General features: G+C 43.9%; 1 protein-coding gene across 1 annotated transcript; it reads left to right on the forward strand.

The window, feature by feature from the left end:
• The first annotated feature begins 24 nt into the window (after positions 1 to 24).
• On the forward strand, positions 25 to 12840 carry LOC124002441 (replication stress response regulator SDE2-like). Its single transcript, XM_046309815.1, has 7 exons — positions 25 to 195; positions 8099 to 8216; positions 8422 to 8533; positions 8705 to 8874; positions 10847 to 10952; positions 11097 to 11478; positions 11790 to 12840. Exons 1-7 carry the CDS (start codon positions 94 to 96, stop codon positions 12006 to 12008), a joined length of 1209 nt encoding a protein of 402 aa, XP_046165771.1. The 5' UTR covers positions 25 to 93; the 3' UTR covers positions 12009 to 12840.
• The last annotated feature ends 748 nt before the right edge of the window (positions 12841 to 13588 follow it).

Below are 13588 nucleotides of genomic sequence, written 5' to 3' on the forward strand. Positions count from 1 at the left end.
CCGTGGCATAAAACATTTTGACGTCAGCGTAAATATCCGGTAGTCACGCGACAAAGTATCCTTACTTATTTCTGTGCTATCTTTGGCAACATCATGGAGTTGTTTCTTTCTGGTCCACTTCTTCATTTTTGCAACGCTTCTTTTCCTACTGGAGCATCTGTTCGTGATCTAGTTGATATTTTTACGAAAGAAAAGGTTAGTATCAAAATGGTCGTGTTATCAATTCAACTGAAATATTACTTCATAGGTTCTACATCCAAGAAGCTAGCTACTGGTAGCTTGATAACTAACGCGGTATTAGCGGAAGCTAGCTAGCTATCTAGTTTAACACACTTTGCCTACCAGGGTTTGAACATACGTAGTATTTTCTGCGCTGTATTTTTTTAATGTTAACTAGCTAGATAGTACTGGCATTACTAATACTAGTAGGGATGTGCGTATTTTCCTTTCAAGACGATTCGATACGCATTTAACGTTCGATGGGCTCCGATGCGATTCAATAACGAAACATTTTTCAACACTTTAGTCATTTAGAACATGGTTCCCAAACTTTTTGGTGGGTTTATAAAGAACTCCGTCCGGCTTTAAACGTACTCTTGAACGTTGTAATAGTAGCATGCACAATGTGCAATTTCGAAATTGAGTAGTGCACTATCCGGTCCTCTTGTGTTTAAAAAAATATATATATATAAATATTTTTTTTTATTAACAACAAATCATTCCGGTCCTCTTGTCATGTTTGTCATTGATCAACTAGCCTATGTCAGCAGTGTTTTGTTTTTAATGTAGCTTTTTTTTTTTGCCCGTAGATATTGTTGTATTTTTTTAGTCACTCAAATATTACATGAATACACATTAGATAGCAAATTGTATAGAATTGCAAAACAAAAAGTAACTTTAAAACTGCACTTTGTTTTTGTGCGCCACATGACAATTTGTAGAATTGGAGCATGGCGCTTGTAACGCCAGGGTAGTGGGTTCGATCCCCGGGACCACCCATACGTAGAATGTATGCACACATGACTGTAAGTCGCTTTGGATAAAAGCGTCTGCTAAATGGCATATATTATTAAGGAAAAAAGTTTTAACCCTGCAAAATAATTTCCACCTACAAGAGGGGTGTGAACGGTTTGTGTCATGGACTGTGCTTTTGCTGATAGAAATAGTCGTGGGGGGCGTGGGATGTTACCCAATGCTGGAAGTGGGGTCCCCAATTTGACTTTTGAGAACCCCTGATTTAGCAGATGCTGTAATTTAGAGTTATTTACATTTAGTGCTTTAATCCTAAAATAGCAATGGTCGACAACCACATCGCGTGCATATAAATGGACATTTTCCTCAAAGTAGCCATCATTAGAGTCCGAGCTAGAAGGGGGGGGGGGGTGCGCAAGTGCTGGTTCAGTTTATTTTTGTTAATCTCTTGTGTACAGATGAAACAGCAAGAATCTGTCAAAGCCCAAGTAGAACAACATGCGCTCGGTCCAAGTCTTGCTCTTTTCTGATAAATGATGGATGTACTCTTTTTCTTGATTTTCTTTTTTAAAAACATTTGACATGGTTGAACACCCATATTTTCTATCCTTTGGAGCTTTATGGTTTTGGAGGAAAGTTCAGGACCATGATTAGATCCTTTTATCAAAACACTAATAGCTCAGTGTCCTTAACACTAGGGACTTCTCCACGATTTGACATAAGTCGTGGAATTCAACAAGGCTGCTCTATTTCACCATCACTCGTTCTTATGTCTGCAGAAATTCAGTCAATTCTTATCAAGAATTCTGATATTGAACAGCAGAGTGTTTTTGATGACCAGATTTTCATAAATCAGCCGGCAGTTTGTTTTTGAGAAATATTGTCCAGTTTCCAAAAGCTCTCCGAACCATAAAACAATTTCCCAAAGCATACGTTTTACACCTTCAATTAAGGAAGTGTGAATTAATGGCTCTTGCATGACTGTCACCTTGTGGTGGCTCATGATATTCCAATTAAATCCACAGACAAATATCTAGGTATACATATTACCAAAGATGATAAGATAAGTGACTTTCAGTGTCTGGAATAATTTGGATGAATGCAAGGCCAGACTTAACAGATGGATGCAAAGAGATGTCTCTCTTTGGTCGCATATATTTAACTAAAATAGAAAGTTTATCCAGATGCATTTATCCAGCTTAAAGAAAATCCATGAAAGCCATTTTAATTTAGACTACATTTACATTTAAGTCATTTAGCAGACGCTCTTATCCAGAGCGACTTACAAATTGGTGCATTCACCTTATGACATCCAGTGGAACAGTCACTTTACAATAGTGCATCTAAAACTTAAGGGGGGGGGTGAGAGGGATTACTTATCCTATCCTAGGTATTCCTTAAAGAGGTGGGGTTTCAGGTGTCTCCGGAAGGTGGTGATTGACTCCGCTGTCCTGGCGTCGTGAGGGAGTTTGTTCCACCATTGGGGGCCAGGGCAGCGAACAGTTTTGACTGGGCTGAGCGGGAGCTGTACTTCCTCAGTGGTAGGGAGGCGAGCAGGCCAGAGGTGGATGAACGCAGTGCCCTTGTTTGGGTGTAGGGCCTGATCAGAGCCTGGAGGTACTGAGGTGCCGTTCCCCTCACAGCTCCGTAGGCAAGCACCATGGTCTTGTAGCGGATGCGAGCTTCAACTGGAAGCCAGTGGAGAGAACGGAGGAGCGGGGTGATGTGAGAACTTGGGAAGGTTGAACACCAGACGGGCTGTGGCGTTCTGGATGAGTTGAAGGGGTTTAATGGCACAGGCAGGGAGCCCAGCCAACAGCGAGTTGCAGTAATCCAGACGGGAGATGACAAGTGCCTGGATTAGGACCTGCGCCGCTTCCTGTGTGAGGCAGGGTCGTACTCTGCGGATGTTGTAGAGCATGAACCTACAGGAACGGACCACCGCCTTGATGTTGGTTGAGAACGACAGGGTGTTGTCCAGGATCACGCCAAGGTTCTTGGCGCTCTGGGAGGAGGACACAATGGAGTTGTCAACCGTGATGGCGAGATCATGGAACGGGCAGTCCTTCCCCCGGGAGGAAGAGCATCTCCGTCTTGCCGAGGTTCAGCTTGAGGTGGTGATCCGTCATCCACACTGATATGTCTGCCAGACATGCAGAGATGCGATTCGCCACCTGGTCATCAGAAGGGGGAAAGGAGAAGATTAATTGTGTGTCGTCTGCATAGCAATGATAAGAGAGACCATGTGAGGTTATGACACAGCCAAGTGACTTGGTGTATAGCGAGAATAGGAGAGGGCCAAGAACAGAGCCCTGGGGGACACCAGTGGTGAGAGCGCGTGGTGAGGAGAAAGATTCTCGCCACGCCACCTGGTAGGAGCGACCTTTCGGGTAGGACGCAATCCAAGCGTGGGCCGCGCCGGAGATGCCCAACTCGGAGAGGGTGGAGAGGAGGATCTGATGGTTCACAGTATCGAAGGCAGCCGATAGATCTAGAAGGATGAGAGCAGAGGAGAGAGAGTTAGCTTTAGCAGTGCGGAGCGCCTCCGTGATACAGAGGAGAGCAGTCTCAGTTGAATGACTAGTCTTGAAACCTGACTGATTTGGATCAAGGAGGTCATTCAGAGAGAGATAGCGGGAGAGCTGGCCAAGGGCGGCACGTTCAAGAGTTTTGGAGAGAAAAGAAAGAAGGGATACTGGTCTGTAATTGTTGACATCGGAGGGATCGAGTGTAGGTTTTTTCAGAAGGGGTGCAACTCTCGCTCTCTTGAAGACGGAAGGGACGTAGCCAGCGGTCAGGGATGAGTTGATGAGCGAGGTGAGGTAAGGGAGAAGGTCTCCGGAAATGGTCTGGAGAAGAGAGGAGGGGATAGGGTCATGCGGGCAGGTTGTTGGGCGGCCGGCTGTCACAAGACGCGAGATTTCATCTGGAGAGAGAGGGGAGAAAGAGGTCAGATCACAGGGTAGGGCAGTGTGAGCAGAACCAGCGGTGTCGTTTGACTTAGCAAACGAGGATCGGATGTCGTCGAACTTCTTTTCAAAATGGTTGACGAAGTCATCTGCAGAGAGGGAGGAGGGGGGAGGGGGAGGAGGATTCAGGAGGGAGGAGAAGGTGGCAAAGAGCTTCCTAGGGTTAGAGGCAGATGCTTGGAATTTAGCGTGGTAGAAAGTGGCTTTAGCAGCAGAGACAGAGGAGGAAAATGTAGAGAGGAGGGAGTGAAAGGATGCCAGGTCCGCAGGGAGGCGAGTTTTCCTCCATTTCCGCTCGGCTGCCCGGAGCCCTGTTCTGTGAGCTCGCAATGAGTCATCGAGCCACGGAGCGGGAGGGGAGGACCGAGCCGGCCTGGAGGATAGGGGACATAGAGAGTCAAGGGATGCAGAGAGGGAGGAGAGGAGGGTTGAGGAGGCAGAATCAGGAGATAGGTGGGAGAAGGTTTGAGTGGAGGGAAGAGATGATAGGATGGAAGAGGAGAGAGTAGCGGGGGAGAGAGAGCGAAGGTTGGGACGGTGCGATACCATCCGAGTAGGGGCAGTGTGGGAGGTGTTGGATGAGCGCGAGAGGGAAAAGGATACAAGGTAGTGGTCGGAGACTTGGAGGGGAGTTGCAATGAGGTTAGTGGAAGAACAGCATCTAGTAAAGATGAGGTCGAGCGTATTGCCTGCCTTGTGAGTAGGGGGGGAAGGTGAGAGGGTGAGGTCAAAAGAGGAGAGGAGTGGAAAGGAGGCAGAGAGGAAAGAGTCAAAGGTAGACGTGGGGAGGTTAAAGTTGCCCAGAACTGTGAGAGGTGAGCCGTCCTCAGGAAAGGAGCTTATCAAGGCATCAAGCTCATTGATGAACTCTCCGAGGGAACCTGGAGGGCGATAAATGATAAGGATGTTAAGCTTGAAAGGGCTAGTAACTGTGACAACATGGAATTCAAAGGAGGCGATAGACAGATGGGTAAGGGGAGAAAGAGAGAATGACCACTTGGGAGAGATGAGGATCCCGGTGCCACCACCCCGCTGACCAGACGCTCTCGGGGTGTGCGAGAACACGTGGGCGGACGAAGAGAGAGCAGTAGGAGTAGCAGTGTTGTCTGTGGTGATCCATGTTTCCGTCAGTGCCAAGAAGTCGAGGGACTGGAGGGAGGCATAGGCTGAGATGAACTCTGCCTTGTTGACCGCAGATTGGCAGTTCCAGAGGCTACCGGAGACCTGGAACTCCACGTGGGTCGTGCGCGCTGGGACCGTTTGTATGGTTTGTATGGTCTGTGCAGAGAGGAGAGAACAGGGATAAACAGACACATAGTTGACAGGCTACAGAAGAGGCTACGCTAATGCAAAGGAGATTGGAATGACAAGTGGACTACACGTCTCGAATGTTCAGAAATTTAAGCTACGTAGCAAGAATCTTATTGACTAAAATGATTAAAATGATACAGTACTGCTGAAGTAGGCCAGCTAGCAGTGGGTGCGTTGTTGACACTACACTAATCAAGTCGTACCCTGTCGTTCTCAACTAACATCAAGGTGGTGGCCCGTTCCTGTAGGTTCATGCTCTACAACATCCGCAGAGTACGACCCTGCCTCACACAGGAAGCGGCACAGGTCCTAATCCAGGCACTTGTCATCTCCCGTCTGGATTACTGCAACTCGCTGTTGGCTGGGCTCCCTGCCTGTGCCATTAAACCCCTACAACTCATCCAGAACGCCGCAGCCCGTCTGGTGTTCAACCTTCCCAAGTTCTCTCACGTCACCCCGCTCCTCCGCTCTCTCCACTGGCTTCCAGTTGAAGCTCGCATCCGCTACAAGACCATGGTGCTTGCCTACGGAGCTGTGAGGGGAACGGCACCTCAGTACCTCCAGGCTCTGATCAGGCCCTACACCCAAATAAGGGCACTGCGTTCATCCACCTCTGGCCTGCTCGCCTCCCTACCACTGAGGAAGTACAGTTCCCGCTCAGCCCAGTCAAAACTGTTCGCTGCTCTGGCTCCCCAATGGTGGAACAAACTCCCTCACGACGCCAGGACAGCGGAGTCAATCACCACCTTCCGGAGACACCTGAAACCCCACCTCTTTAAGGAATACCTAGGATAGGATAAAGTAATCCTTCTCACCCCCCCCCCCTTAAAATATGTAGATGCACTATTGTAAAGTGGCTGTTCCACTGGATGTCATAAGGTGAATGCACCAATTTGTAAGTCGCTCTGGATAAGAGCGTCTGCTAAATGACTTAAATGTAAATGTTCCGTTGAGTGTAATAGTTTCTGCAGTGTTGCTATTCGGGGGCTAGCTGGCTAGCTAGCAGTGTTGTTTACGTTGCGTTAAAAGAACGACAATAGCTGGCTAGCGAACCTAGAAAATCGCTCTAGACTACACAATTATCTTTGATACAAAGACTGCTATGTAGCTAGCTATGTAGCTAGCTACGATCAAACAAATCAAACCGTTGTACTGTAATGAAATGAAGTGAAAATGTGATACTACCTGTGAATGCGACCGGGTTGTTGAGTTCTATACAGAAGACGTTGGCTAGCGTTGGCTAGCTAGCAGAGTCACCTACGTTAAGGACGACAAATAGCTGGCTAGCTAACCTCGGTAAATTAAGATAATCACTCTAAGACTACACACTCTAAACCTAAACAACACAATTATCTTTGATACGATGACTATCTAGGAAAGGAAAGTTAATTTGTGACAAGCTGTCTTGGTAAAGGAATATATGTTATGCCTTATTGTATTTGTACATTGACAAAGCATTTTTAATAAAGAGTAGCAGTTTTTCCTGGTTTTGGGTTTTCGTCTGATTATTTGGATGACTCGGGATTGGGCGAAGGCGGTGGTTAAACTGATGTCCACTAGAATCCACAGCCACAAAGTCAAAATGGGTTCTATTGTAAAAATTCTTGAAAACACAAATGTTTTGGGGTGACATTAGCGGAAGAGATGGGTTTAGCCAAGAGTTTGTCTGTAAGGGAGGAGACTTCACTTCCTTTCTTTGCACAAAGGCAGAGAGGCCCATCTCAGCGGAAAATCTGTCTCCCTCCAGCAGGTGGTGGTTTTTGTGTTTTTACCAATTAAGAAAGTTGTTTTTCTATGGAGGTCAATGACAGTGTTGAATTTGGTCAACATTTATATTTGGGGGCTTATTTAAATATCAACATTTATCATTGTGGTATGGGTGGTCCCGGGGGGCTTATTTGGTATGTGATGTTATTTGATCAAGTAGTTTCGTAAAGCACAAATTAAGAGTGTACTGATTTATATAAGTAGGACACGTGGCATCCCATCAACTTTGAGATAAAACACTGTTGGAGTTGTCTCTAAATTGCTATGCATATTCATGTATTGAAGCTAGTAGCATAGCATCTCTCTCCATTGACTACAGGCGGTTGACGTCACAACCCTCATTTTAATATCTAAAAAAGGAGTATAATAATGAGATTTATCCAGATAAAGGATAGGCAGGAGCTAGACAGCCCCCCGTGCCTCTGAGGACCACGATTCCCATTATTTGGGCGGAGAGACATGTATCTTGTCAGTATATCCATAATCTTTGACAAAGATAATCACAGTTGTTAATGAGATTATGTTTTATATAGCCTAGGCAGTCGATTGTGCAGATCTAGCGCCCACTATCATCGAGGGTTGATGTGCAGTATTTTGTGTAGATGGAGGGGAATAAAAAATAAAAATACATTTTAGAAGAAGGCAGTAATGTAACAAAATGTGGAGAAAGTAAAGGGGTCTGAATACTTAAAGGTCACTTTATTATAATTTTTTTAAACTAGGCAAGTCAGTTAAGAACAAATTCTTATTTACAGCTACTGATATTGCCTGGGGTTGTAGCTTATTGACTGTCAACACAATTAAATACTTAGTTAAATACTTAGTTCTACACTTTGTTACCAAAGATTAGTTTTTTCCCGAAGGTAGAAAGTAATTTGAGCAACAACAAAAAATGGAACTTGTGATTCGTAACGTTTGAATCGATTTCCTGGCCTATGCTACATTTGGATCGGTTTGGACTCATGAAGACCAACCACACTCGTATCTTTCACACCGGTCCCCGGTTCAAATGTTTGCTGTTCAATCATTGCGTCCCTACTAGCTAGCTACTTGCCTAATGTTTCTTCTATACTTTTCAGGGAATCCCATCATCGGATCTCTATGTCAAGAATAATGGACGACTATCAGAGCTTGATGAGAAATTGCAGGCTGGAGCGGTGTATCGACTGGAGCCTCGTCTCTGTGGAGGGAAAGGAGGTAACTAAGTAGTTATTAGTCTGCTTGTCCCTTAGACTTACAGTAACAGGTTCATTAATATAACTTCTAGTTAGCTAGCTACTTAAGAAAATGATAATTTACTGTTAAGCCATAAAGTTAGTGGACAGGTGTGAAATGTTGCTTACATGATTCTGAATAAGTGAGTAAATGAAGAATTAACTGTTCCATTATTTGTAACTGGCAGGTTTTGGGTCTATGCTTAGGGCTCTTGGGGCACAAATTGAGAAGACTACAAACCGCGAAGCCTGCAGAGATCTAAGTGGAAGGAGACTAAGAGATGTCAACCATGAGAAAGAGTAAAATGGTCACCCACAGACTCAATTTTATCTTGTATTTGAATTATTTTTCTAAATAGGGGTTTTTGATGAAGCTCACCTGTTGGATTTGATCGTCAGTTTGCACTTTTGGTACAATGGGATGAATAAATAGGTAATGAAAATGTAGTCATATTGTGTGTGTGTCTTCAGGATGGCAGAGTGGCTTAAGAAGCAGGCAGACCGCGAGGCAGAGAAAGAGCAAAGGCGTCTGGAGAGACTGCAGAGGAAGCTGGCCGAGCCCAAGCATCACTTTACAGACCCAGAGTACGAGAAGCAGTGCCACGATCTCTCAGAACGCCTGGAGGACTCCGTTTTAAAAGGCACGAATTTCAAATGGATATTTAGAATGAAATGGTGGAATAGTATGTTTATTGTCCATTTGTAAGAATGGTAAATGTTTGTTTTTCACCCAACCCCTCTGAGACACATGGAAGCTGCACAGGGCCAAACAGTGCAGAGCCCCTGGTGTAATGTTTATGAAGATATGTTTATATATGCACTACTGGGCACGAGTTTTTGAACACCTACTCATTCAAGGATTTTTCTTTATTTTGACTTTTCTACATTGTAATAATAGTTAGATTCTTCAGAGTAGCCACCCTTTTCCTTGACAGCTTTGCACGCTCTTGGCATTCTGTTAACCAACTTCATGAGGTAGTCACCTGGAATGCATTTAAATTAAGGTGTGCCTTGTTAAAAGTTCATTTGTGGAATTTGTGACAAGGTAGAGGGGGCTTTACAGAGTCGAACCAGAGTGTCTGTAGTGACGCCTCCAGCACTGAGATGCAGCGCCTAGACCTATTTGGTAAAAGACCAAGTCCATATTATGGCTCCTGAGTGGCGCAGCTGTCTAAGGTGCTGCATCTCAATGCTAGAGGCGTCACTACAGACACTGGTTCGACTCTAGGCTCTATCACAACCGACTGTGATTGGGAGTTCCATGGGGCTGCGCACAATTGGCCCAGCGTCGTCCGGGTTTAGACGGTGTAGGCCGTCATTGTAAATAAGAATTAGTTCTTAACTGACTTGCCTAGTTAAAATAAAAATGTCTAGAACAGCTCAAATAAGCAAAGAGAAATGATAGTCCCTCAGTCACCTCTAAGACATGAAGGTCAATCATTATGGAACATTTCAAGTACTTAGAAGGTTTCTTCAAATGCAGTCACAAAAATCATCAAGCGCTGAAACTGGCTTTCATGAGGACCGCAGGAATGGAAGACCTAGATTTGCCTCTGCTGCAGAGGATAAGTTCATTAGTTACCAGCCTCAGAAATTCCAGCCCAAATAAATGCTTCACAGAATTCGCGTAACACCCATCTCAACGTCAACTGTTCAGAGGAGACTGAAATAGGCCTTCATGGTCGAATTGCTGCAAAGAAACAAACACTAAAGTACACCAATAATAAGAAGAGACTTGCTTGGGCCAAGAAATGTGAGCAATGGACATTAGACCGGTCTGATGAGTCCAAATTGGAGATTTTGGTTCCAACGGCTGTGTTTTTGTGAGACCCAGTGCCGGTGAACAGGTGATCTCTGTATGTGTATTTCCTAACTGTAAAGCATGGAGCAGGAGGTGTTATGCTTGGGGGTGCTTTGCTTGTGACACTGTCAGTGATTTATTTAGAATTCAAGGCACGCTTAAGCAGCATGGCTACCACAGCCTTCTGCAGCGATACGCCATCTCACCTGGTTTGGGATTAGTGGGAATATAATTTGTTTTTCAACAGGACAATGACCCAACACACCTCCAGGCTGCGTAAGTGCTATTTTACCAAGAAGGAAAATGAAGTGTTGCATCAGATGACCTAGCCTCTACAATTACCTGACCTCAACCCAACTGAGATGGTTTGGGTTGAATTGGACTGCAGAGTGAAGGAAAAGCAGCCAACAAGTGCTCGGCATATGTGGAAACTCCTTCAAGATAGTTGGAAAAACATTCCAGGTGAATCTCGTTGAGAGAATGCCATGCTTTTGTAAAGCTGTGATTAAGGTAAAGGGTGGCTATTTGAAGAATCTCAAATGGACAAATCAAAATATATTTTATTACACTTTTTTGGTTACTACATGATTCCATATGTTATTTCATTGTTTTGTTGTCTTTACTATTATTCTACCATGTAGAAAATAGTAAAACATAAATGAAAACCCTTGAATGAGTAGATGTATTGAAACTTTTGACTGGTGCTGTATATACGTTTCTTAATGATCTGTGCTGTGGAAAATGATTACAATGTAAAGAGCTGTTTGTTCCATAGAACTAATTCAAGGGTGAGTCTAACAGTCTGTTTTTAGGAATGCAAGCCTCTTCCAGCGGACTAGTGAAAGTAGACGAGGCACCGAAACGCAAAAAGCCACCTCCAAACAAAGGCCAAGGGAAAAGCAAGAAGAAATGCTTTTGGTGAATGAGCTTTGTCACCTTGGTTTAACATTTTTTTGTAAATAAAATAAATAATAATAATCTTTTTAAAGCCTCTTAAATTAAAACATGCCAAAAAAATGTCATGCGGACAAAACTGATAGTGAAATGTTTTGGATATTACAGGACGGGTGTTGGTGGCCTGGATGACCTCGACAGCTCTGAGGATGACGATGATGCAAGCGACAGCGGGAACTCTCCCTCCACATCTGCTTCCGATTCAGGGGTACCCGATTGTCCCGTAACGGGAGCAACGTCAGCTTACACATCAGCCTCTCAGAGCAGAGCGGAACAAACGGCAACTCCGGAAGCTCCTAGGGCAAGCAGCAACTCCATCTCAGGACCCAGCTCTCCAGAGAGCCCAGCCGAGGTGCAGACACAATCTCAAGCAGAGGCAGCAGCTTTTGCTACCAGTGGTAGTGGAGAGCAGAAGGTGGTCCCCACAGAAGAAACATTCCCAAAGCCCGACAATCTAAGCGTAGCTCAGAGTAGCGTCAACCAAGCCGCTGTGAGTTTCTTAATGTTCCACTCAAGATTTGTCCTATTGGGCCTTGTTATTTCATTATTTAATGTTTTCCATTTTCATTATCCACCCATACATGCTCCTTCGTTGTTCTGGGTCATCCCAAACATTAAGCAGCTTTCCTTGTGAGCATAATGAAAATGAGATGTTGGGATGACCAAAGATGTTTAATGGCTCACAATGCACCATGAATAGGACTTTGCTACAAGACCAGCTGCAGTCATGCAAAATAGAACAGTGTAATGAACAGTTACTTTTAAAGATGAACTCATGTGTGTTTCTCCCCTGGTATGCAGTGTGAAGATGGGCCCTTAGACCTCCAGGCAGTGCACTCAGACAAGGAGTTGGAGACTTTGGGGTTGGACAGGCTAAAGGCGGAACTGATTGCACGGGGAATGAAGTGTGGGGGAACCCTGTCAGAGCGCGCTGCTCGCCTTTTCTCCACCATAGGGCTTTCTGCAGAGGACATCGATCCTGCCCTGTTGGCCAAACCCAGCAAGGGCAAGAAGCAATGACTGCCTAGTGCCTATTACAGCACCGTATAATAATGAGTCTTATGCTAAGTGTACTCCTGATAACTTGGTGACAATTATAAGGCAACAGATTTAACTATGCCATGTGCCCCAGATTCAAAGTGTCTGATTATTTTTATTTTCCCCAAATAGTGGACACTTTTAAAGATTGTCACAGCTATTGGATATATCCCAGAATTCTCCTGTTCTCAATGCATTTCTGACATTTTTTCTAGAGTAGATTTTACTTTTTGAAATCCGTAAGTCAAGTGAACTGTCCCTTATGTCGGATGAAATGACCAAAATTAAATTAAGTTTCTCTTTATCACAGTAGCTAGGTTTTTATCCAATTGGTGATGGATTTTCATGCAAATATTCTAAAACGAATCGCGCATTTTCCAACTAGAGATGTTACCATCACGTGACTCCAAGTTTACTTTGCTATGATGGTTATTATATCAACATTTAAAGTATGAAGTTGTTTCCACTGCCATTTCTAGTGTAATTAATTTTCCAGAAACACAAAGTTCCCACCTTGTCTAGCCTTTTTTGTTTTGTTGACATTTGGAAAGTTTACCGGCTCGTATTTGCTGTTTCCATCAGGACTGTTGTGACATTATTTTAAAAAACTTTACTCACATAAAAAGGTTGGATGGCAACCTGGTTAGTGAGTGGTTGTTCTCACAACCAATATCCTTTTAGGACAGAGTAGTTCTTTGGCTTAAAAATTAGGTTCCTAACACTGGAAATGGGGTTTCTTGTTTTTTTGTGGTCTTATATGTACCAATGCTACTTATTTGGATGTATGATTGAATAAAAGGCCTTTCTCAAAGTTTCAAGGAGTTATTGTAATTAAGTAAAAGTTCATCAATGTGACTTCATTTTTTTTAAAGCCATAAACAATATTTTTCTCCTAGAACGAAAGGGGTTATCGGATGTTTAAAAATCAAGCTTGACTTTAAAGAAATGATCAATCCATCATATTCATTTATGTCTGAAGTCATAAACCACAAATGTAGTTAACAAAAGTGAATTAATTTAATGCCACAACCTGCCATTTCAACAGCCTGCCCCTGCCACTTTGTTCGGTAAGTTGAGGGATAGGGCTGGGGAAATGTAGCCATTCTCAAATTCAGAGCTGGATGCAAGGATTGATAGTTTGAGATTGGCATGGTGGTTTTCATTTTATTGAAACTACATTGTTTACAAACACTTATACTGAAAAATAAGACGCAACATGTAAAGTGTTGGTCCCATGTTTCTTGAGCTGACATAAAATATCTTCAAATGTTTCAATGCACTCAAAAAATTTAACTCATTTTGTGCACCCTTTTGTTAAACATCATGATCATTACACAGGTGCTCTTTGTGCTGGGGCCAATAAAAGAACACCGAAAGGTGCAATTTTATCACACAGCACAATGCCACAGATCTGAGTGTGCAATTGGCATGCTGACTGCAGGAATGTCCACGAGCTGTTGCCAGAGAATTTAATGTTAATTTCCCTACCATACATATCTCCAATGTTGTTTTAGAGAATTCTGCAGTACATCCAACCGGCCTGACAACTACGTGGAACCACA

This window comes from Oncorhynchus gorbuscha, linkage group LG18 (genome assembly GCF_021184085.1).
Source record: "Oncorhynchus gorbuscha isolate QuinsamMale2020 ecotype Even-year linkage group LG18, OgorEven_v1.0, whole genome shotgun sequence".
NCBI lineage: Eukaryota > Metazoa > Chordata > Actinopteri > Salmoniformes > Salmonidae > Oncorhynchus > Oncorhynchus gorbuscha.

What these genes read in the sequence shown, in the direction of transcription:
- LOC124002441 (XM_046309815.1), top strand. Translation starts at nt 94, where the DNA reads ATGGAGTTGTTTCTTTCTGGTCCACTTCTTCATTTTTGCAACGCTTCT. An exon ending in TCTCTGTGGAGGGAAAGGAG is followed by an intron (nt 8,217 to 8,421) that starts GTAACTAAGTAG and finishes TGTAACTGGCAG; the next exon opens with GTTTTGGGTCTATGCTTAGG. An exon ending in GATGTCAACCATGAGAAAGA is followed by an intron (nt 8,534 to 8,704) that starts GTAAAATGGTCA and finishes GTGTGTCTTCAG; the next exon opens with GATGGCAGAGTGGCTTAAGA.